General features: G+C 41.6%; 1 protein-coding gene across 2 annotated transcripts; it reads left to right on the plus strand.

The window, feature by feature from the left end:
- Positions 1-16634: 16634 nt before the first annotated feature.
- Positions 16635-20674, plus strand: fam210ab (family with sequence similarity 210 member Ab). 2 transcript variants are annotated; one of them, XM_076738100.1, is made up of 5 exons: positions 16635-16786; positions 17475-17509; positions 18331-18780; positions 19012-19123; positions 19336-20668. In XM_076738100.1, exons 3-5 carry the CDS (start codon positions 18356-18358, stop codon positions 19648-19650), a joined length of 852 nt encoding a protein of 283 aa, XP_076594215.1. In that variant the 5' UTR covers positions 16635-16786; positions 17475-17509; positions 18331-18355; the 3' UTR covers positions 19651-20668. The 2 variants fall into 2 exon arrangements, with proteins under 2 accessions (XP_076594215.1, XP_076594214.1); XM_076738099.1 differs by having other exon boundaries at positions 16653-16786; positions 18311-18780; positions 19336-20674.
- Positions 20675-26346: the final 5672 nt, after the last annotated feature.

A 26346-nucleotide genomic window follows, 5' to 3' on the forward strand; every position in this document is an offset into this window, starting at 1 on the left:
TATTCTGTCAGTGAGGAGCTCCCTCCTACTGAATTTAGCTCTGAGGTGTAACTTAGTGCAGAATTCAACCTGCACTATAGTGAAACATGTAGTGGATAGAAAGAGGACGAACAGATATTTTGACTTCACTTGTTTGGTGGGTTAAACTCTACAACATAACGCATTTGGACAAGTGGAAATACACAGTTAGTGAACAAGCTGTTATTACTGTAATTCTGTCTATGTACACACACAGCTCCCTTCTCCTGATATCCTGTAGCAACACACCAACACTGCAGCTACAGGACTGAGGATATCATGACAAATTACTTTGCAGTATTATCACTGGCATCAAAACTGACAAGTAAAACCTACTAAATGCATCTTTGTCAAATCAAGCTTTTAAACAAAGGACATTTGCGCCAAATGCTGTTTTTTAACTGTAGTTATTTTAGAGTTTGATCAAAGAGTTATATTTGATTTGGACTGAATGAAGCAGGAGAATAAATATTAAAAACTGACCATTCGCTAAGCCTCGCTCTCCTTAGTTCCTGTTGCTACCTGTCAAGCTTTCATTCCTGCTCTGTACATACAGACAGTAGAGTAATGACAGTGGCACATTTACTGTTGACATTTGCAGTAATATTTGAAACAGTAGGTCTTCAATTCTTCACAACAAAGCAGGCTTGGTCATTGCTCCAAGCAATGGTGGCAGAAATCTTGGCTCTTCCAATTGGCCACAATCAGCATACTAAAACTCAAATTGCTCTCAATGAGCATGTCAGAATGAACAACATGAAAAAACAATACTGCACTGGTACGTGTGTGTGTGTGTGTGTGTGTGTGTGTGTGTGTGTGTGTGTGTGTGTGATTCTAGAAAAGTACTCCACTGATTTAATATCATAACGTTCAGGGATTCATGAGAGAGATGTTTGAATAAATGCTCAAAGCTGATGCAGCGCAGGCCAAAATACCCTGACTTTTGACCCATACAATCCAGCCGACAGTTCCCATGATTCAATTTGTGTTAAGTTTAGCAGACAGAGAAGCTGGACCTAAATGCTGAAACTCAAAACATGAAAACAGGAGTAGAGTAAAAAGTAACAGTTTAATGAATCTTCAAGATGTGCAGCAGATGAATCTTGTAGATCTACATGCAAAGAAGTTGACAAGATGATTGAGAGTGAACATGCAGGAGAGGAATCTACAGGTGCATCTCAAAAAATTAGAATATGATGGAAAAGTTCAATATTTTTTGTCAGTTATTTCAGAGAGTGAAAGCTGTATATGTTGTAGACTCATTACATGTAAACTAAAATGTTACAAGCATTTGTTGATTTTTGTTGATTGATAATTGACAAAAAAGAGAAAAAACGTATTTCAGAATAGAATATTTCATGTCTATTTCTGCAATATAATTACCCTCAATCTCTCAGTCAGGTTCAGTCACACGACTGCAATCATGGGAAAGACTGCTGATTTCACAGTTATCCAGAAGAGACTCATTGACACCCTCCACAAGGAGGGTAAGCCACAGAAGATGATTGCTGAAAGGGCAGGCCGTTCAGAGAGTGCTGTGTCAAAGCATATTCATGGAAAGTTGACTGGAAGGGCGAAGTGTGGTAGGAAAATGTGCACAAGCAATAGGGACAATCGCAGCCTTGAGAAGATTGTCGAGCAAAACCGATTCAAGAATGTGGAGGAGCTTCACAAGAAGTAGACTGAGGCTGGAGTCAGTGCGTCGAGAGCCACCACATACAGACGTGTCCTCGAAATGGGCTACAAGTGTCGCATTCCTCGTCTCAAGCCACTCCTGAACCAGAGGCGATGTCAGAAGCGTCTTACCTGGAGTAAGGAGAAGAAGAACTGGACCATAGCTCAGTGGTCCGAAGTCTGAAGATGCAGTACTTTGTGCAAAAAAGAGCCCCGACCAAGTATTGAGTGCATAAATCAACATACTTTTCAAAAGTTTGACTTTTTTTGTGTTATAAATCCTTTTTTTGGATTGATCTATAAAATATTCTAATATTTTGAGATTTTTGGTTTTCATGAGTTTTAAGCCATAATTACCAAAATTAAAACAAAAAAAGGCTATAAATATTTCAGTTTATGTGTAATAAGTCTAAAATATATGACATTTTCACTGTTTGAATTAAATTAGGGGAAAACATGAACTTTTCCATGATATTCTAGTTTTTTGAGATGCACCTGTACATCCAGAGTGCTCACAAAGGACAGACAGACAAGGTGTGGACAGGAGGTGAGGCCGGACACCACGAGGATGAACAGACGATTCAACAAATACTGCGTGGAAGACGGTGCTTAAATACTGTGGCAGCATGTGAGTCTTGATTGAATGATTGAGTTCATGTGTGCTCAGGAGAGGAGGAGGCTGAGGCTGGGCAGCTGGGCTGTCAGCCACGCCCTGCAGGGACACACACACATACACAACAGACATGGGAGAGACAGACAGGAGACAGAGGGGAGGGAGAATCCAAGAACACCATAGGAAGAGGAAGAGGAGACTGCAGACCCTGACAATTTGATAGCATCTTTCCATTCAACTTTCCCTCCAACCTGTTTGTCAAACTCCACTCCACCAGTTCATTACACGTCTTACCGTATTAATTTGTAGCCTCCAAGACCAAGCAGAAATAACTGGAATGACATCACTATGACTTGGCGAAGCTCCTTCACAACCACAGAGGACATTATGTGACTGTTTTCATAAGCTGAGCTAACTGCGATGAGCAAAACTGGAGGAGCACCAGTGCGTCTTTAAAAGGATTCCAGGGGTTTTGTTCTAACATGGTCCAACACTTTACATAACCTTCATTTTTCTCATGTTTTGGTTGGCTGTTGCTTTGTTTTTCCAGCTTCCTAATGAGTCAGTGAATGATCAACAGGAAAAGGTCATACCTCAAACACACTGAGACAAGGTGGTGAAAATATAGGTCTGCTATATGTTCCTTATCTAAATACACAATATGCAAGACCTGTTCACCTTTTGGATGGTGGAACAATGAGAGCCAACGCCAAACGTGTTGTAATTCACAACAGTAATAGCTCACCTCCAAAAGTAATCTACCAGGTGATACAGTCAGTGCCTAAATGAAAGTTTTTTCCACCATGAGCCTATTACCTGACAAACTGGCAGTTTAAAAGAATGTCTGCGAGGCAGTTGGCTTGAATGTGTTTGTTCTTTTGTCCTCCACATCTGCTGAACAGGTTGCTTATTTTTCATCTTCTGCAGGACATGCAGCAAAGGAGGGTTCAAGCACAAAGAAGCAATAATGTTAATTATGGACAAGTACACTGCACAACTTGTCATATTTTGTTAGTGCTTTTCGAGTAGCACATAATCTCTAACTAGGTTACTGAAAGTTGTGAAACAAAATTATAAATTTCTCTGTTTGCTTGTTAGTGTGTGTTCCGTTTGTTTGTTCTATATCAATCCAGAACACTGAGTTCCTTCAGTATCTCAATATTCATGCATTTTCTGCTCTTCCTTCCGCTTAATTTCATTAAAGGTTAGTGCTGTTTGTACTAGCTATATTTGTAAATCTTTGCATTCCCCAGAGGACAACCAGTTTGACACAGCACAAACATTATAGCCAGATGAAAATGCTATCTGTGTTCAGTGTGGAGGCAGTTCCTACACACGAATATGTAGATCTTTAAAAAGAATTGAAATCACAGCCTGAGGTTGTCGCTCAGTCAGACTACATGGCCTTATTTCCTTCAACAAAAAGCCTCTTGACCAAAATACCAAGAAAATATTTTCCTGGTGGCTTGCACAATGCCGGCAATCATAATGACAAAGGAGAACATTCACTGTTACGAAAGTGCATGCTCCTTAAATGCTTTGATCAATTAAGCATTTTCTTCATCTTTGTCATAATTCGTGGGGTATTTCATTTAGCTCAACACTGTTCAAGTTTTACTTCATTTTGTTGTCAAAGCACAAAACACATTTTATGTGCTGTCATCTATCAAGAATATGCAACCACAAAGCCCTTTCCACCTCAAGAACGGTCTGTTGAATAACAGTACTGTTGCATTCATTTCTTAATCATTCACATTATCAAACAGTATGTCAGCAGGTTGGACAAGGTTAGATCATAACCATGAGTCAGTGATGATTGATCAAAATGATTGTCCACAGTGGGATAGTTTTTAGATTAAAACCTTCCAGTGACAACAAACGGGAATTAAATTTGATTCAGAGAGAAGCAGTGATTGTAGTGTTCCATAACACTTTTCTAGCCTATCTAGTCCATTTAAAGCATTTTACAACACATTCCATATTCACTCACACATCGACGCCACAGCCGTCAGGACACTTGGATAACCCATCTGCATACTCTGTGTGATTCCTCCGTAAATTCTGAGAAATGCGTTACACCAACTGAAAGATGCATTTAAGACCTCCTTATGGGAGGCTACATTTGCCACATTTGAGCATCCTGAGTGGCAATTAGATCTGCAATCTCCAGCCAGAGCTCCCACTAATCTGTTTTTTTTTTGTTGTTGTTGTTGTTGTTGTCTTTTTAATCATGAAGTTTCAAAGAGTTACTGCAGCAATTTAATTATCTAAGAATGGAGGAGGCGCTTTCATGTTTCAGTTCAGTTGGTGAGTCATACCTGGTCGTCTTCTCTTTGCAATTTGTATCGCAGCAACAAAGCGAACGTCAGAACCTCCACCATATGTTGCAGTTCATCAGTAATGAAAAGCTCAGTCTTGTCCTTTTTTCTTTACTTCGCTTTGGTCCTTGAAATGCTCTTCTTGCCTCTCTTCTATGAAAAGAACATTTTAATCTGCCTTAATTCCCACGAAACAATGTCAACAACTTGAGAGCAAATTCATGCTGGAATTCATTATACAGCATCCCAGTGGTGACAAGCTTTCATGGCAGAAAAAAGAAAAATGTTCATAGACATGTATGTTCTCTCATTTCATCATCACCGCATTTGTGGAAACAATGGCTGTATGGAACATGCAGTGAATGAATGCAGAGAAAAGGTTCATGCTGGCAGTTCTCTTCTTCTGTTGTGAATCAGAGCTCACAGCCTTCTGTGAAGAAGCAAACTACAAAATTTTATAATGGCAGCTTCCAAGCTTATGGAGGATTGTTGCTTCGACTGATCAAAAGATCACGATCATGATTATGACTTTAAAGAAAGAGCTCAGCATTTTGTAAAACAGACTTATTTGTCTTTCTTTCCCAGAGTTAGATGAGGAGACTGTCACATCTCTGTGTTAAACACAAAGGTAGAGCCAGAAGACTGGGAACCTTTCTAACCACTTGTAATTTATTCACACATTTATTGCGATTTATTTAGTCTTCAGAATAGCTTTGCTAAAACAACACACCTGTTAATTCCAGCTGGTTATATAGGCACTACTGGGACACTGAAACAGAAACCTGTCACTGAGAAATATGTCACAGCATGGACACTAGATACTCTTGAAATGCTGTTTCAAATGGAGTCCTTTTTTTTTTTTTTTTAATGTTTTCTTTCTCTGAGAGGCAGTTATTTTTTCCATTATTATATGTTCTGTGAGAGATTTGCCCAATGAAGGATACTTATTATTTGTTTGAATTTCCAGGTTGTAAGCATGGTCTTCTTGGTTATAGCTAGGGCAGCTTGTGTGGTGGAAGTTCAGCTGAGGATAGATCACCAATTATACACAGTGACAGAGAGAGAGGAACCCTGCAACCCCATACTACAGAGAGCTTTTGTGCTACCTTTGACCAGAAGTGCTGTGTAAATGGACAGAGCCATAATGAGTGAAGATAGGCATCTGTGGCTCCCACAGTGCAGTGGGAGCATACTGTATTGTGTGGCGTGTGTTCTATGGAGACTTTCATACTGGAGTAATTATTGATTTTTTTCGTAGTCATTTCAAATGCATTTCTGCAGACCTGTGTCCAGAGGTGAGAGATGAGTCTTCCTCATTTGGCAGATGTATGTTGCCATCTGTATTGGAAATTACACAAGTCAGAAAGAATTTTGATTTTTGTGGAACATTCAGAAATGTTAGCATGCTAAGATGCTAAACAAAGACGGTGAACACGGTAAACATTACACCTGCTTAACAGCAACATTGTCATTTCATTAGCATGCACTGACGGGCATAAATACAGTCTCACAGAGCTGCTAGCATGGCTGTAGACTCACAGTCACAGGCAAAGAGTAATAGACCCTCTCGTACACCTTGTCAGTGTCACGTTTTGCCCCATCAAGGTCAGAAAAGAAGAACATCGTTCTCAAGTTAGCAATAAAATATGCATCATTGGTTAGATTTTCAGAAAAAATCTTGCTGAGAAGCACTTCAGATGATGGGCAACATCCGGCCCACCAAAGCTTCCCGTCCACTTTCAGAATGTCAGCGAATTCAGAAGATGCATCTAATGTTACTCACCAGTGGAAGAGGCACAGTCCATCCTGAGAGTGATTGTGCATTTGCTTGCCAACGCCTGGCAACGAGCCAAAAAGTCCGTAATTTAGTTCTTGCATTCTACAGAATCAGATTATTTTCCAACTCCATCCTCTCTACTCGTAGATCCACCATCCAACACTTGACTCCCAGGCTGAACATTCCCAGGAACCGACAGCAGGGCCCTGACCGGACTGTGGGAGGTAAGATTGAATATCAGACACACGAGGAGTCACTTGAGTTTATTTTCATTGGCCAACTGTTGTACTGAGTCTCCACCTGAGTGTTCATGTTTGCCTCCTGGGATCTACTCTGGAAAATAGAAGAAGCACCTGGTATCACTGTTTCCCACTGAGGCTAAATACAGGACACTCTTCATCAGGGTCTGTCTCCCAAGCACGACATCTATGCCCGCTATAAGGTCATTCTTGTGGGCCAACAAGTGGTGCTTGAAATTAGGTGTCTGCAGCACAGCAGATGAATGAACACAGATGTTCCTGAGCTCCTATGAAAGCCCTCTCAAAGTCCACTTCACAGGAGTGCTTTTGAGAAACGTGTCTCTGTGAAAAGTGATGACCCCATCTTTGATAGTTACCACCTGAGGCAAAGAAAGACCTTGGCTTAGTGTTGGATGTGCTCAACCTTGTCCAGTTGAGGCCAAACTTTGCTTCCCTTCATTGGTTTTCTAGTGGTCTCATGTCTCACACACTCACTTCTCTGGCCATTCATTGTGACTCTTATAGCACTTAAAGCCCCCCGGACTTCCTTTGGCAGAGCACTTGTTCCTCCAGTGTTTGGCTTTAAATGATCACATTGACTATCCTCTAGTACAAGAAAAAATGCAGTCCTAAACACTGATCAGTGTGGAATACCAAATCACAAAGATCCATCAGTAACTTGGGCTGCTTTTCTTCTTGAAGCCTCACTGCAATTAGATTAAATATGGTGGTAATCACTAATGAAGGCGCTCTGTGACTTACGGACTGTGCTGTTTATCTGACACTGTGTTTCTTGTTGACATTTAATTTGTCATTAACAGGCAAATCAAGGTAAGGAGGAGAACCAGCATGTTCCTACAAATGCCGCTGTAAATGTGTGGTTCCAGAGGGAAGCAACAGCACTGTAGAGGGGAGGAGAAGAGCACTGGAATTTCCCAAATTGGGATCAATAAAGTGAAGTCTAAGTCTAGTCAAGACCCAAACTTTCCACTTCACAATATAGGGTGTATTCCTATGAATTCCTGTAAAATGTGGGAATTGTGGGAGTGATGTGAGAATATAGTGAATGCTGTGATTATTGTTAGGCAAACACTCTTTGCTTTGTTTTTTTTTTTTATCTAAAGTGAGTACTGCTACAGCCAAGCACTAGCTGAGTAAGTGATCAAACAATATTATAAGATGCTTCTATAGAAATGAAAAGCACTGGGCACAGCCACAGGAAGCAGCCTGGTAAACAAATGTGATTGGCTGTGAGGGGACACCAGGAGATAGATGTGAAGGAGATGACATCCAACCACATCCACACTGTACCAATGTACAACCTATTGTGTATGAGCGCATGTTTTTTTAAATTTATTTTTATTTCAGGGCCCAAATTATACAGCGACAGATGGTCAGTCCAGCCTCGTGTGGGAGTCAGCAACAGTGGTCTTTGTCTTCAAGACAGTATTGAGGGCTCAGATGCTCCAGAACATCATTTGTTGAAGTCAAAGTTTATGAGGTTTGGGGTGAGTTCGGCTTAGGTCACCAGTTCACCCTACTGCATCCTCCGAAGTCAACATTTCAAGGGTGGAGGAAACAAGCAGTGTGTATCCTTCACAGCTGTCAGCATCCCTGAATGCAGTCCATGCTGGTTGCTCAGTTGCATGATGCTGCATTTAGTTCTTGTCCTCATCACTTGTTTTGGTCTCTATGAGGCTAGTCTAGTGAGAAGGAGACAGACAGAGGAAGTAGCTGGAGAGGGAAACTCACCCTGTTCCATGTCCCCTCCAAACCGAAGAGGCTTTCAGTGGGAAAAATCCTTCATGTATCATTCAAATAAATATTTCTGGTAATCTACAAAAGTCCTTTGCATTCACAGACTTTCACTACAAGACGAAAAGTCCTAATAGCCGCAGCCACTACCTGTTTTGTACTGGTGGCAGAGTTAAGGCAGAAAGAAGAGTGGAGGGGGCAATGAGTGGGAAAAATAATTAGGTGTGTCTGCACTCTACAGCACTTCTCACATTAATGAAAGCAATGCTTCATTCCCGTCAGGCCTGCCTGAATGGTCACTTTAATGGTGTGTCTTTCATTCATCCTAGTTAAACCAATTGTGGGGATGAAACTATTGACAGCTTGATGGTAATTAGCTAAATCATTTGTTTTTCTCTCTTCCCTTTCTGTTGGTTAGCGCTCAGGAACATGTGTGGGAGATGTCTCACTAAGTGTATCAAAACAAAAAAATTCTGACATCTGGTCTGATCCTGCCATTAGTAAACTTCTCAAAGCACTGCTGCAACAGTATGTGCATCACTGCTGATCGTTCATATGATCAGCAGAGATGCACATACTGTAATGCAATAATACAATAAAACAATAATTCACATGTTGCTCACCTGCCTATTTTACTGGCAAGCTTAAAAGAACTCTGGTCCTTTTTGCATGTACTGGACATGTGGTACATCAGCTACTTTACTGTGCTGATATATTCCAGATATGGTTACTTACTGCCTCCATGACCTTAAGTTTGGTGAGCAACAGGTTCATCTCACACCATTCAACCTTTGATCTGGTTAACTGGTGGCATTTAGGTGATTTCTAAAAGAAACACAACATGGTTGGAGCACAGCCTCAGAGGACACAGCAGAAGGGTTAAAACAGCTCGTGACTGTTTGTGCCTTATTTGAGCCCAGCACACCTTTGGGCAACTACTATCGAACCCTGCACTATTTCTATTATTTGAAGCGTGTGCCCTTCAATATGACAGTGTGCTCTGCATCAAAACAAACAATTTTACATTTGAGCCCAGGTCAGCCCTGTGAGGAGTCATACCTCTATGATCACAGGAAGCTTGCTTGCTCCTCAGCCACTCTACCTTTTGGTCTTCCTTTGAAAACAACTATGTATTGAACTTGTGTAAATTGACTGGCAGTAGGGTGTCTCAGACACCCTCCCCCTGGGGTGAGGCCAAACCTATTGTTTCCTGTATTAAATCCTGATCAGAACCTCACTCTGGCGAACTGAATCCTACAGCCTACGTCCGTCTCCACTGCGCAGTGAATAAAACTCACCTGAACCGCATTAGACCTGGAGTTTTGGTTTTCTTCTACAGCAGACACCAAAAACTAAAGCCAAAAAAATGATCATATCTTCAAATTAAAGCACAACAGAGGAGGGAGCCAGTTTCATTACTTGCATCAGCAGCACAGAAAATATGTTTCTTCACTAAATGCCAATCTCTTGTGAGACTAAACAGACGCCGGAGCTAAAACAAGGAGGCATTGAGTGTTGCATTCACAGGACAACATAAAAGACCTCATCCGTGTTCAGCTTGAGACACTAATACACATGAAATGGAAATTATGCTCTCATGATGTGAAGCCCATTTTCTGCTGTGAAAAAAACAGCAGTCACGCACATATCACAAGGCTTTTGACTTTGTGCATACTTCCTTTCAGACTTGTGTTTTGTCAGTTGCTCTAGAAATATATACAGTAACTGTATATATATACAAACAATATGACTTATAGATATATTGTATCTGTCTAAGTCAGAAAATATTACAGTACAGAAATGTCACGATCACGCACGACATCAGATGCCAGCAGGGAGGTGGGTGAAGCGGCTGTCAATCAAACTGACAGAACAGACTGTGAGATGCTGTGTGCAAAACAGACTGTTTTCTGAATTTTTGATTTTTTTTTAACTTTCAAATATCAACATTACCATTAGCCTCAAAAATCCAGCATCATTTGGGTCCTACCTTTAACTTCAAATGCATCATTTTAGCAGAAAGAAGTAGAAAATAGAGTGTTCACGCTGTGAATCCTTAATTCAGTGATCAAACAAGAAAAGCTGTCCAACTGACGACCTGCTTTCTGCTTGTTTGTCGGTCTGGATTCCTTTTCACTGCTCACACACTGTTGCTTGTTGTTAGGCTAATCGGATGAATTATTTCTGGATACTGACAGCTACAAAAAAAAGTGTCAGACAGTACTGACTCTTCAGTCAATGATGTGCACGTTCACTTCAACACACTGAGTCACCAGAACATGTCTGTTGTGCTAGCCGGGGCAAACCTGTGCTTTTATCTCTGGGGAACAAACATCCAGCACCGTGACTGAAAATCTATTCTGAATTCACAAAGAGCAGGTGCTCTTATACTGCATCTGAATGTACATTTGATAAAGCTCACCTTTATTTGCATATTGGTATAAAAGTAGATGATGTGAGTAACTAAGTACATTTACTCAAGCACTGTTTTTAAAGCTGCACTATTCAATATCTTCATATTAACGAGTATGTGTAATGTGATAAAGTGACTCTGCAGTTCCCCTCAGCTTTGAGGATCACTCTAACCTCTTGGTGCGATTAACACAGAGCTAAAAGGAGAGTGAATATTGAACACATATTCATCAGGTGGACAGAATCATGACTTCAGATCATGCTAATAATGCCTGAGATTTGCAGCTTGTTCTGCATCCAAGTGGCCAAAAGATCTAATTAATGCAGCTTTAAAGAATAAAAATCTTGGTCCCTTTAAGCTGTACATTGTTATATGCTTTATTATTTCTGATGCATTAATGTGCACTTTATGTGTGTTCTCACATCTGTAATAAAAACTTAATATGTCAGTCTTGTGTTTACAACATGTTATGCTGGCAAGTGACCAAAAAAAATACCAATGAATATACGATTTTTTCTGTATTTAACGATGGTTACCGTGTCAGATCTAAAGATCATAGTGCCATAAACTCTTGTGCCATGTGTTGGTCAGGTGATTGGCAAGACTACACATATGACCCCAACCAATCAGAACACGTCTTATGTCACAGATTGCCACAGATTGCCACAGCTCAACAAACTTTTCCTCTCTTTCCTTGTCCCACCTGACAGCAGGCTTAATTGAATGATTCAAGTCACGTGTGCTCAGGAGAGGAGGAGGCCTGGCCAGACCTGTCGGCCACAACCTGCACTCACGCACATACACACACAGGACAGACAGGGAAGAGAGAGAGAGGAGACACAAGGACACAGGAGCACAATAGGCAAAAGGGAGGGAACCTGCACATCCTGACACTCAGACACACAAGGTAAACTGTGTGAGATGCACCAGGCTTTCAGCTAACTCCACTGTACACCCATCATGACTCAGAGCAAGTTAGGTTAGCATATTGTAGGACAGGCTACAGTGACTATGTTGACCCTCCTTTGTTCCCGTGCAGGATGTATTGCGTGTTGCTAGATGTAGCGTCTCTATTGGTCAGTAAGCATAGCGTGCACGCGCATGGGATGTGTGTTGAGGTCTCCCTACTGGAGTCTCCAGTTTGAAGAAGTTGTTGTTGAATGGTGCCCGCGGCTCACTGCATGGACAGGCAGACTCGCTGTCCTGTGCCCGAGCTAGGGACCACGACCCACCTCAGCAACACTCACCAATGCTATTGTTTACAGCTGTATGTTCTGTACTTACCAAGCAACTTCAGTAAAGTTCCTGAACGGATCTTCCTTGTTGTGTGAAATATTTCCCACCTACGCACATCCAGACGAAGGAGTATCACTCCCGCAAGGGGTCAAAGTACAACAATATGTTAGCGTATGTTTAGCACACAGGCAGTAGGTAACGGTGAATGGATAAAACACAGGACTTTCACCCAGGAGATCGCTCTTTTTAGATTTCTTATTTTAACCCAAACATCTTTTCCTAAACTGGTGCCTTAACCCAACCAAACTGTGAAACACTTCAATCATTTACCACGAGTTAGAAAGGCGAGCATCTGTATGAGGCGCGAGGGGCGTGACGTGGGAATGAAAACAGGTTGTAGCACCTTGTGTCTCGCTGCAGCTCAGAACATCCTGTTGCTATGACTTGGTGGTTACTAATAACTGTGAACTGCCTGAAGGCAGAAGCCCAGTGCCGAAGGAAATAAAGGAAACTGAACAAAACAAAAAGGTTAACATTTTATTCACGCGCTGCTGTTGGGCGCTGCAGAAAATGCCACGAACACACTCGAATTGTAAAGGTTCATACCAGCTGACAATCCACCTCAACTGACGAATACAACCACTTCACAGCTGTTGATAAACCTGAGAGGCAGACTCTAAAGCCTGCTGCTCCCTGCTTTAGAGTACGTGACAGACGCCTGAATGACCTCGACAAAAATATCACATCTGCACACCAATTGCTCCTCAAACTCTGTAAAGTAGTCTGACATTGTTTTGACTGACATTTTCATGTTTTAGATTGCACATCGCTCTGTGAGATCCTCGGCCATCACCTCACTGACTGCTCCAGCAAACACCACTGCTGCACCAGCTCCCTTTTTCCCCGTGCTTGTTCGAAATAGCTGCAGCAGCTTAGTCACTGCAGACAAAATCTGAAAAAGATCAAAAGCGCAAACTGAAAACGTTGCAATCATCAACACATAAAGTGTTAATGGAGTTTTTTCCCTGCCCCTTTTAATACAAGCAACACTGATCTAACATGTTCACTTTTTCTGCCAATTACCTTCCTGAAAGACGAGAGCTGGCTGTCAGCAGTGCCAACAGTCTGAATGTGCTTCTGATCCCAAAGCCAAAGCAAACATTGAAGATGGAGTAGCCCAAATGGATCTGGATGCCTGCCCCCCACAATTTGTCCATCCATCCATCCATCCATGACAACGTTCTCCCATTCACAGACCCATGTATTAATATCCTTTATCCATTCATGTGTTCACAAAGTGGTGAACCTCTCTCCATCCTTGCTTGGGAACGACTGAGCATTTCCAGGATGCCCCTTTATACCCAATCATGATACTGTCACCTGTTACCAATCAACCTGTTTACCTGTGGAACGTTCCAAGCAGGTGAAGCAGCCCCAACGATGACTTAACTGTGGATATAAAAGTCTATTTTGGGGTGCGTTTGCTTAATTTGCAGGCATAAAGCTGTCAGCTAGAATAGCTATTGCTTGTTTGCTGCATTTCAACTCCACCTTGGCTTTGTCTTCTTAGGAATAGGACTTTCTAGTTTTAGAAATTGACACAGTTGAGTGTGAATTGAGGAGTGAAGGTCTGAGAAACATTTGTTTCATTCCTAAAAATTCTGTGTATGTGTGTATTTCACTGATGTGCAAATAAATGCCAAATTAGCTTTTACACTACAAAGAGATCTGCAGTAATCAATAGCTCTTTAACAGTGGATGAAATGGCTATGTGTAATGTGAAAGAATCTGCTCACAGGCAAAGCTCATGACAAAGAGAAACGGGGTGAATTATGACCTGACTTTCCAGTTCCCTTTTAGCTTTTTAAGCATCTTTCAGCTTACTGCTTTGGTGTCACGGCCTGCAACTTTACTGCTTTGGTTTAATGACTGTCACCAACTGGTTTCCAACCACAGCAGGCATGTGTTTGCAGTGAAAAGGCTCAATTAAACCCACAGTAAACTACCTGTCCATCACCAAACAGCAGACAGACAAGGTTAGAGACTAGCTGGTGAACATTTAGTGGGTAAAGAGCCAGATATGACCAGATAGAGTTGGTGGAGACAGAACAGAGCTAAAAGAAGAGTTAATATTTGACTTCCATTCACCAGATGAACAGAATGGTAACACAACTCCAAATGAAAGATAATGTTGCTGTGTGTCTGCTGGATGTGTAAATAGGTAATTGTGCGCCATTGCAACTTTATAAGGCAATGATATGTTAATGTTGTTTTTACAGCTTCTTGCTTTCTTCTGGTCAAAGAAATCAGCTAATGTAGGTTTAAACAGCTTGAAAATATGAAAGCCTTTCAGTCACTTCAATACGCTGATGCAAAAACATGCAGTCTCCTTCTCTCTAATAGAAGAATGTTATGTGTTTAACCATAGCCTCCCTTTGGAAGTGACAGCGAATGGTTTATTGTAGCATTACATAGCGAAAGACAGGAAATGGCCAACACGAGTTATTTTGTCATTAGACCACTACTTTTCTCACTGGCTCACTATCTTTGATACACTGCAGCTACTTCAGATTTGCCAAGTCTCTGAAACTTCACTGGACGTATGAACACCATTTTTCCAAATGATATAACCGGTCCACAATCTCAGGTATTCAGCTGAGTCTATATGATGACTGTGAAGGCCACGGCATATGATTCACATCGATTTCCTACTTGTCAGACCATTCAGTGACCCCCTAAAGCCTTGCAGATGGGGACAGTATCTATTGCATGGCAGAAGGAAACCAACATATTCTCTCTTAGCACAAAGATTAAATCAGGATAAATGGTAGATGTCTCTGAAAAGCTTTAATTGCTTAAGAAGGGTTGACGGAACTCTCCACACTGTACATTAACAGTTGGGATCTGACCAGCAGTCCAATCACAGATTTCTTCTATTACTGCCAACCCTCCACCAAGTCTACATCATCCCATCTACTGCTTCCACCCCAGCTGGTCTAAAACATTCACCCTGGCAACAGTCACAAGCTGGCTTCTTCAACCTTCTAAATGTGTGGCTGAGATTCAGCGCTACACCTCAACACCTGATTGTTTCCCTGCTTGTGAGTGAATCAGAAAACAACTCGTCCATTTTAAGATGGCATGACATTTATTGTACATAAAATGTATGCATGTGCAATCTATCTACACGAAAAGGCAATCCTCCTTACACGATGACGTGTTTAGACTCTGTCCAGACTGGCTTGTGTGTTCTACATTTAACATGCCTGCAGCAGATTTTACAGTTCATTCCAAAACAAAAGTGACTTTGTGGCTTTGAAAGTCTTGCTGATGGTCTACTGTATATGCCAGGCTAAAGGCCAATAAATGAATAGTACACCTTGCAACAATATTCAGTATACATATAGTTTGCCATACGTGTCTCTATGTAGACAAACAGAAAGAAGTCGGGGATTTATACTTTTGTTTGTGTTACAGTAGAGGTACTAGTATTCTGACTTTGCAGACTCAACTTTATTAATATGAAATAAAAATCAACCAATAAACTGATGTACTATTACAGATTAGGCTACCCAGCAGAATATAAAGTAATTAAAAAAATGAGCTCCACCTTTACCAGCTGCAACACACATTAATGCATAATAATAGCCCAGTAATATAACATATATTTTTCTGAAACGGACCATTCTGCACTTTTGGTAATGTAAGTATATTTTGATGCTTCTACTTTTGTACTTTTACTTAAGTAAGATTTTGAATCAAGGACCTTCACTTGTGACAGACTGTGCTAATTTATTGCCAGCCATATCTTTGAAAAAAAGATTTTTTTTTATGTGCAAAAGCTCAGATTGCAAACCAGCCTCCATGAAGTCCCATCCTGTGCTCATGAGTGATTTGAAACTCCATTCCTGCCCTCTCTTATGTACTATATGCCTTAATGTCTCCCTCTCTGAATTATGTTTCCCACAATACATGATAATATGTTCAACATCTTTCTCCATTATATATGACTGACTGAAAACCTCCTTCAGATTAAGTAGTCTAGCACCAAAAATGTGAGCAGACCACCCTCTGCTGGTAGAACTCATGTGCTGCAGGTAACGGCGCGCATGGATAGTATGCGCCATGCGTCACACTTCCCTGTGTATGGGTGTGTTGAGAGTGGTGTTGATGCCAAAAAGAGTACTGTAATTTTAGGAGCGATTGTTTTTAAAAAAAAATGTTTTTATAACTAGCACTATTTGTTGTGCTGTTTCTTGCACGTGGGGGCCATTCATTAATTGCCAATTAAATTGAAAAGGTAAAATCAAACATATTAAAACGTGTGTGTGTGTGTGTGTGTGTGTGTGTGTGTGTGTGTGTGTGTGTGTGTGTGTGTGTGGTCCGCAGATACTTTGCTGTAAATAGTTCGTGCAGGGATACGGTTGAAGGTCGTCAGTGCCACAGTATAACAGGGCGAAAACAAACCGTTGGCTAATATTGCTGTCCAAGAGGTTGACTTTGCGCTAGGCACGCTGGGAAATGGATTTCGTAAACGTCTAGGAGGGTTTAACACATGGGCGTATGTGAACTACATTTTCCGTGGCTCTCTGCACGGTTGGGTTTACATGCTGCTTTCCACGCAGTCCGCGCTGCGGCAGCGATAAATGTGGTCTCTAAAGGACTGCTAGTCCGGGCACTTTTCGCATGGCCCTCCAATTAATGGGTACGATTTTGTCTTGAACTCAGCACGTAACTACCAACGTAAGTGTACTTTGATTTTTGTCCTCTGGTGTAGTATGTTTTATTTCATTAGTGACTACTGGTTTTCCTGCCTGTGAGGTTTAGCAGTGCAGCTAACTTAGCTAGCAGCCAACTAGCTAACGTCAGCTGTCAGAAGCCAAAGTTGGCAACAGTTCAGAGTCTGGCCTTAACAGGCCCGTCTGCCAGTCAGTGTGAAGTACAACCACTGTCTGCTGTAATAAGATGAAAGTGTCCTTACTTCATCTCCCGCTGGACAGTACTCCAGCAACATAAGAACTAGCCAAAAGCTGCCTCCTCCTTGTCCTCCAGACAAAACTGGCCAATGTCAGCTAGCCTAAAATAGTGGCTATGTAAAGTTACCATAAATTTAGCGTTACTCCGGTTCCGGTTGTAACTTCTGAAATAAGATAGAATAGATTCCTGCAGTCGATTTTTCCTACAGTCTATTTGGGTACTTTTATTTTGAAGTTAAATGTAATGACTTCCTGTGTCATTGTGGTGGTTTCGCAGCCCTTACAGTAGTTTGGCTAGCTGCTAGTCCGTTTACCAGAAGTTTTGAGTCATAAGAGAAAGGACTGCCCTGCTCTTTACCCTTACTGTACCGTTAATGTGTACGCTCCCAGTTTGAAACGTGAAAATCAGTTGAACTTCCTTCGTGAAACTCACCAACCCGTTTGTTTTGCTTCAGGTGCTGGATATATGACTGTGCTGTCATAACACAAGGTATGTTGAGGAGTTTTAATCTGCCATATAATCTGTGTGATCAGTGAATGCAAAGGAGATGAAGTTATAGCTGGTGCAGGAGTGTCATGGGTCATGGCTGGTTTCCTCAGTGAGCTGTTAAAGATGACAGTTGCTGCGGTAGTTTCCGCACTATTTATATTATATAATGCAGAAGCTAACTTTACTGTGTAAACTGTGTAAAAGTAACACAAAATGCAATTAAAGAGAATGAAGTCATAGGAATAAGGCTTAGCAGAAAAAAATGAAGCAGACCTGAAATCTGCACTCTGTGTTTAGGCATAACAGAAATTGTAAGGTTGCACTCAGGCTTCTTAATGGTAAGCAAAGTGATGTCACTGTAGGAATAACGGAAAGCTATTGAAATATGGTCCACAGGGAGCCACAGATGCACAACACTTTTTGTGAATTCTGGTTAATTTCATCCATGTTTGTCTTCACAACCTGAATTTTAACTTGAACTTGGAGTGCCAAAATGTCTGTGCTCCATAGATTTTCAGTGAGGTCATGCAGCGTTCAGTGTGTCACAGTTATCACTGTGATTTGTACTCCTCGAATGTCAATACTGATAATATGATGATAAGTTCATGATAATAAATGAAATATTCTAAGCAGCTCAACGATGTTACCTTGGACTCACATTATTCTTTGACGTTTTACATTCAATGATTAATCTAGAAAATAATTAGCTGATTGATAATGAATGTACTTGTGAGCTGCCACACTAAAGAAGCATGTAATCCTTTCAGTATGTCACTGGAGTGTCTTTTTGTCTTATCATAGTCTGTGGTTAATCGTCACAGCAGAACAGAGGAGGAGAGGAAGAGGATGATAATGCAGCGCATCCTAAATCATGGGACACTGCGGCGGGTGGCAGCAGTGCGCCCATTTCTGGTAGGTGTCACCGTCCCCGAGCTGCCAGTCGCATTTTGTTGCTGTGCCCTCCGCCTGTCACTGCCACCACCCACAGTACAGCGCTGGCTGTCTACGTCAGCCTCTAGCAAGGCAGCACATCAGCCAAAACACCAGCCGCCGCAGGAGGAGCCACGGCCCAGCTTGCCGCCTCAAACACAGGAGGTCCAGAAAGAGGAAGCTGAGCTTAATGTTGCAGAGGTGGACCCCCTGCAGGACAAGTCCATTGGTCTGGTCCAGAGGTTTAAGAAGACCTTCAAACAGTATGGGAAGGTGTTGATCCCTGTGCATCTCTTGACATCGTCCGTCTGGTTTGGAACCTTCTATTACGCTGCTATGAAGTAAGTCTTGTTGTGATCCCCTCAGAGATCAGATTGACATTAATTTATTTTATATCTGTTTGAAAAATGACAAACACTGTATTTCATTTCACTGTTTCTATTCTGAAAGTTAACAAATACTGTTATTAAAAGTAACTCTGATGCAACACACTGTCAGCACAGCAGCTGCACCAGTTTTGGCAGCTACTACTACTTGCTACTTCCCCCTCTTCATGTTTTTCTTCCCCCCAGAGGAGTGAATGTAGTGCCATTCCTGGAGATGGTTGGTCTACCAGAGTCACTAGTTGGCCTTTTGAGAGACTCCTCAAGTGGCTACGCTCTGACTGCATACGCCATGTACAAGGTAATTTCATCCAAGACCCTCTGAGTTTTTGTTGAAGTGAACATTAAATGTTTCAGCTCAATGATCAACATCAAAACACTTGAATAAAACAGTCACACTGTACATTTGAAAAGCAGACACAGCAAATCTAACAAGTGATGTATGAGTGATGGACTCAGACCTGCCTTCTGCTCTCTTGACCAGTCAGTGTGTTTTTCTCTGTTTCCCATCAGATTGCAACCCCTGCTAGATACACGGTGACTCTGGGCGGCACGTCACTGTCTGTTCAGTATCTCCGGAAGCACGGCTACCTTTCCACACCGCCACCAGTTAAGGAATACTTTCAGGACAAAATGGAGGAGACGAAGGAGAAACTGACAGAAAAGATGGAGGAGACAAAGGAGAGATTTTCAGAGAAGATGGAGGAAACAAAAGAACGTTTCTCTGAGAAAATGGAAGAGACTAAAGACAAGTTTTCTGAGAAACTGCAGGAAACCAAAGACAGAGTCTCAGAGGGAAAAGCATTTTTTAGAAAGAAAAACGATTAGCGAGTCCCTTTTACAGATGGGGCCTCTGAAGACATGATCCTATTTTGATCTTGATGAATAATCAGTGAGTTTGGGGAAAGTAACAGCACTTCTAAGACTATTTGTTAAGAACATAGAGACATTGCACTATCCTTGTCCTAAATTTTTGCCTCACAAATTTCAGATATCAACTGTTGTCTATTTAAGTGTCAAATTCAGTCCCTAATTGCCCAAATCTACCACGATGCACTGTAAGTATAGACTAGACAGCAGCTTAGCAGACTCCTGGAATTGCTACATCCTGGCTCAGTCATCTCAGACTGGATTTACACAGGCTCAAGCGATGTGGACTTTAACTCATGGTTGACTGTAAGTTGGCTGATTAAAGAGAAGCTGTCTTCTCATTTCTCTTCACATACATACACGAGAAATAAAAAGAGGTCTGAGCTTCTATGGGATGAAAAAAAATCAACCTGCCTGTGTGAAAGCAGCATCCATTTCTGACTGTATGGGAGAGCATGATGCTAATCCTTGTGGTTGTTAGGAAAATAAAACTTGAAGCTCATGGTTACCTGTGTGTACAAGTCCATCAAAGCCTTGTTGAAGGCTGAGTATCACCTTGTGTCTTTTATAATGTAGTGAGGAAGAAAGAACGTTTTTCTAAAGAATTTTTATCCAATAGTCCAAGCTAATATATTTCATTACTGTACCACTGAATGCACTGATCGAAAGCTGACTGAAAGATGTTCTTGGAGCAGATAAAGTCAGAGCACAGTACATATCAGTTTACATGTGAACGTGCAGCGGGTTCAGTGTGGATGAACAGGAGACACACTGATACACGGGCAGTGTGCCAAATGAAATGTCGGGCACTTTGGTAAATACACATGTTCCTGTCACAAATTCAAACATGTTGGTTTAAAACCACAACTCAATAAAGCAAAATGTTAATCATCAAAGTTTGCATGATGCGTTTATAGGCTGTGTGTGACACTTCTTGTACTGCAAGTGAGATTTTTACTATTAAAAGCAGAAGTAACAGATTATTCCACGTAAAAAAGAAAAGTACCTCATGATCAGTAAAAGTCAGGTTTTCCTGTTACTGCCTGACTTGGTCTGATATGACCAGATGCTGATGGTGGCTAATGTTAGGATAGTACACATAAGTTAGATATTGTCAGTCAGCTCACTGACTTTTTGACTCCCTCTGGTCTTCTATTACACTACGTTTTAACGTTCACAATTATACCCCAAGTCATTTGTGAGGATGATGGTTGCTGTTCAGTAAGTTTCACAGCTGCACTTAAAGCCATCACTGTGAATCACCAGTGATTATGTCTGACAGTGCTCAGACGTCCAGGCCTCACTCCACTGTACTCAGCTGTAACCAGCCTCTTATACAGGTGTGGAATTAATATTCAGATCCTTTAGTTAAAAGTTATATTCAATCCAGACATCTTACACTCCTGCATTCAAAATCTTGAGTAAACTTAAGTTTATAAACCAGGTAAATGAACTGAAAGCAACAATTCATATTTTTTCATGAACAATGGGTCAGATGTGACAAAAAAAAAAAGGCTTGCAATAGTGACAAACTAGAGGACTGCAGCCTCAACCTTTTAGTGTCTTTCAGCTCAGTGTTGTGGCGTCATGGCCCACAGAGTTAGTTTTGGTTCACTCTTACCACTGTCATCAATATAATTTCCAGCTGTGGTTGTTTTTAGAGAAAAACCCACTGGAAACCAGCTGCCAACACACTGACGTTTGGACGTTCATTCACCAGGTGTCCACAAACAAGACTCCAAATGTCTGCTGGATGTGTAATCACACACACATTTTGTTGCAGACTTCTGCCCCCAAGTGGCCAAAAATGATCACTGCAGCTTGAAAGCATGAACTGTACTCATGCAGAAGCAGTCCCTGTGAATGATTCATCACTAAACACTTTCTATATGTAGTAACTGGATTATTATTCCTGCATCATCAGTGTAAGAGTAGCACTTAACTGTTGCAGCTTGTTAAGGTGGAGCTGCTTATAACTATTGCTGTGTAGTAGTAGTTCTAACAATGTATTAGATTTTATAAGATTTATTATACTTTATGAACACAGACACCTCAAGGGCCATCCGACCAAGTGACCAAGCCAGCTGGCCTCATATTTGTGTAGTTTTATGATGTCTTCCACCAGAATTAGAGAGGCCTCAGTGCATGATGTCAATACCCTCAGCGAACTAGACCTAAACATGCTTCATAAAACCCTTTGATAGCTTGTGAAGGCCTCAAAGTAAATGCTCAGGCTATTCCTTCATTTTCTCAGATGGATCTTTTCTCTTTCACTTTGGCATAAGATCTCTTAATAACAGTCACTTCACACAGGCTGTGACTTAGAGGCCCCTTGGCCCTGATCCTTGTGCCCTCAAATGTTCTAGTGTTCACGACTTCGGTACTCCATCCATAAATGTCCCTGAAATCTATAGTGGAGTAGAAGCATAAAGCAGCTTGGGACAGAAAAACAGCTTCAGCTGAATATAAGGTTGATGAAAGCAGTGATAGTGAATCAAAACAGTAAATCTGTGAGATGTAAAAACCAAAGCAATGAACTCGATTTTCTGTGAGTTCATCACAGCGACATGAAACATTGGTAAGTGCAGCTTTAAGAACAGCACTCAAGGAAATGTACTTTCAACCCTCCTCTGCTTCTGTTTGAACGTACAACTGAAAGCTCCCCCTTATCAAATGTTTTACATTCAGATGTAGTAAAAGAGCACCTGCTCTTAGTGAATTCATAATAGATTTTCAGTCACAGTGCTGGATGTTTGTTCCCCAGAGATAAAAGCACAGGTATGCACTGACGAGCATGGCAGGCGGGGAAGTGCTCAGTGGGTTAAGGTCAAGGTACACACCACTTACGGAAGAGGAAGTATGGTCTGACACTTAGTTTCTTAGCTGTCAGTGTCCAGAAATGCTAAACAGATTTAAACATCATGCAGTCAGACCCTGGACATGCTCCAGCCTGCCTCCTTCATTATGAATCTTATCTATATGTAAATATAATAGCATTGCTCTGAGCTGATGGGAAGTGTGTTTGAGTTGCAATGACCTCTGCTGTCCAAACTAATGAACAACTGTTTATGCAGTCCACGGCCCCTCACACAAACACCTGTCTGTTCTCCCACAGGGAGTATGACACAGAAGACAGAGCGGCGCTGCGATTCCTGAAATCATTTCAGTGTAAAGACAATCTGTGTTCCTCAGGTGTGAGTCAGTGGCTAAACATGACTCAAGTGTCAAGATGCCTCTGGGAAGCCTGAGGTGAAGCACAGGTCAGCAGGCAAAAAAAACTGTCCAATCTGCCTGAAGTGTCTTGATTTTCTCTGCTTTACATCCTTTCTTACAAAAGGTCAGCGGAATCGTCTTTGCTGTCGCTGACAGACTGTGAGTACATTACGAAGTTGCAGCTGAGGTCATATTTGTTGAAATATTTTGGCCAGAAAGTTTTCTATATAGTCTTGGAGTGGGATAAGTTAAATGTTACAGATTTCAAGTTTTATTCTAGATCTTGTAATATTTAAAGGGCACGATCACACAGAAATGACCAAAAATCCATATGGAATCCAGTAAAAGGTCAGTTTACCCAAATAAAACAAGACATATGTCCTCAATCAGCCTCAGCAGTACCCGGGCAGGCAGATAGTTTGGGTTTTATATGTCTGTGTTTTCAGATATGTGTCTCAGAGATTCAGAGATGGGGGGGCCTCCACCCCAGTACAATGGAGGCACCATCATGTGGTGCTCACAGCATTGAAAAATGACATTTTAAAAGTTCAGCAGCAACATGTCTTTCCAGAAATAGTGTCCCAGTTACTATTGATCGATCACAACCCGGACTGTCAACAGTTTTCTTCAGGACTATTTCTGCAGCAGAAAGTAGTCTGAATTAAAAGTGATTGTCCAGATTAATGTGGACACTGTCTCCTGGAAGCAACGTTCCTGTTGAGCATTTCAAATGTCAAGCGTTAAAGGTCATCTGTGACCTTGGGAACAAACATTTAACAAAACAAACAATAACAACAAAAAAATCTTTTTCCACATGACTTTCAACCACATCTCATGGTATTCCTCAATGGATGGAATTTGTCAGGTCACAGCGACGACTCAGTTGTCACCGTGTGACTTGAATCTAGCTCTCTGGTCGATAACAGATGGTTGTATATGGGGGAGCGGGTGGTCTTGAATGGGTTGTGACTCCATGTTGGCTGAAGATTCTGACAGTCCAGCCAAAGAAGGGCGTCCAACTGGGACTACTTTCACTGGGACTCATTTTTAAATGTCATTTCCTACAGCTGCATGCACCACAAACAAGGTGAAACACTGCACAGAGGAGGACTTTTAAGAGGCTTAAGAGTTTCTGCTGCAGAGCAGAAAATGGTGGAAAGACAAAGAGACAGGAGAAAAATTCTGCAAACATTGAATGACAGAGAGTTAATGAAACGCTACAGATTAGTTCAGGGATTATATTAGATTATCTCATAGAGATGTGCTCACATCTCATCTCCCACCCAACACAATAATGCTGTAACACCAGCAGTCACGGAAATTGATGAAAGCTGAACCATTTTTCCTTGTTAATAGGCCCATCATTAGATTCAGTGCTAAAATTACCATCATGGTAAATAACCTTCACCAAATAAACAGAACTAAATAGAGCTATCAGTATGTTAACAGGTTACTGCACAGGTCAGCCTGTGTTTTCAAACATTTTAAAGAATGGCTTACCATTTATTCACCAGAGATGTTCAGTACATTAAATAGAATTCATAATTACACCATGTCTTAGCTGAGTCTTAGGCCTGTCGCTGTCACTGTCCAATACCACTAAGAATGCATGTGTTGTTATCAGCCAATCACATCTTTAAAAGAATGCGTCATACTGAGCGACAGGGTCAAACACACCTCCTCACTCAGGTAAAAGCTTGTCCCTTCCTTGCTCAGAGTTGCTCTGAGAGGACTGTCATTGTGTTGGTGAATTTGACTCCTGGTTATCACAGCTTCCTGCTCGAAATGCTGTCATCCAAGTCCTGATGATGATGTCACCAGCACAATGTCCTCCAGAGCCACGAAGGACACTATACAGCTGTTTGACAGGTGGAGGGGCACTGTTTATGAGATGTTCAAAGCCAGTATGGCTATGTTTAAAATACCTTGGCCACAGCAGGTTTGAGTTTTTCAGCTAGTAAAGCAGGGACTAAACGTAAAGCTCTGTACGTCAGATTGTTACGTAGCTCACTCACTCAGTGACCATATCAATATAAATCTGTTAGATCTGATTTCAAATTAAGCAATATTGCCCCAGTTAAAGCTCACTCTGTTCTCTGTTAGTATTTCCCTCAAACCAGTTTCCAAACAAGAGTGAACATTTAGGCACTGCTTCCTGATAAAATATGGAAGTGAAATACTTGGTACTAGAAAGCAGTTTCCTCCTCCTCCGTTTCCTGTCGGATGCTAAAAGCCTGGGAGAGATTCAGACTCCGAAGCTGCATCATGTCTCATCTCTGAACAAACTGCAGTTGATGTATGCATGATTTCCTCTGCATGGCCTTCACTGGTCTGCCAGCTCTCAAGATGTGTGTGAGTGTAGTCTGAAGAAAGTGAGTCAGGAGGAAATGAGAACAGCATCGGGGCGGTTGTGCTCCTTGCAGCGTTTTGCAGCAGGAGGTTCACAGAGAGGACAAGAGGCGGGGGCCCACGCTCCCTCTGTACTTGTAAGTGAGGCTAAGTGCTTTGAACATTAGCTTTGTTTCACTCCTGTGAACGCTATGGCAAGTCACCAGATGGGGTCTGTCTATAAATAAACTGGTCTTGCTGAAATATACAGAAATGTATGTTTAATGCATTTCATTACTTTACGGGGCTGAGTGAGTCATTCGCTTGTGGCTCAAGAGAAACTTTGCCAACAACTGTTCAACAGGAAACAGTGACGGAGGAAGAGTTTGACTGTGACCTGGATCTGACCTACACTGCGCTGCCTCGACAATGAGGAAGATTCAGCAGATTTGGATGATGGGGGTCAAAACAACATGAGAAGCTCACCAGAGGCTGTGCTTCCTCCAGCACATGAAAGGAGGCAAGTGCGGATGTGTTTTTGCAGAGCTATCTTTTTATTATGTGGTCATCTTCTCCAGAGCTGCTGGCTGTGGCAGCGATGCAGCTGCTGGATGAAGTGGCTGCTTCCTATTTTTCTGCTCCCCTGAGAGAAAAGTCAGGACCTGTTTTCTCCTTCACAGCAGCTGAACTCTTCAAATGGCACTGTTTGGTTTGATTACAGGAGCACTCCACAGATTTAACACAAACAATCTGTTTATAATGCCTCCAGTAGCTGGAGAGGGGTTTCTTCAAGTCTGAGAACTGGGTGCATTAGCAGCAGTAGCATTAGCATAAGCTGCATTCTGGGAAATGTTTTTGGAGCGTGATTCACACTAGGGACTAATGTAGGTTCATGTCATGATGAAGTAAATGTAATTAGTAGTTTCAGAGTTCAGACAACATACTAAGTTGTCCAGTGAAACAAACATTTGCAGATAAACAAGTGTATCTTTCCCAAATGATGTGAACACAGCATAGAAGTTAGGATGTCTCTGCATCTGCTGGTTCAGACATTTATGTTCCCCTCAGGATGAACTGTAATCCTGTAAATTCCTCCAGCTCCATCATCAGCTC

The sequence above is a fragment of the Chaetodon auriga genome, chromosome 8, assembly GCF_051107435.1.
Source record: "Chaetodon auriga isolate fChaAug3 chromosome 8, fChaAug3.hap1, whole genome shotgun sequence".
NCBI classification, from domain to species: Eukaryota; Metazoa; Chordata; class Actinopteri; order Chaetodontiformes; family Chaetodontidae; genus Chaetodon; species Chaetodon auriga.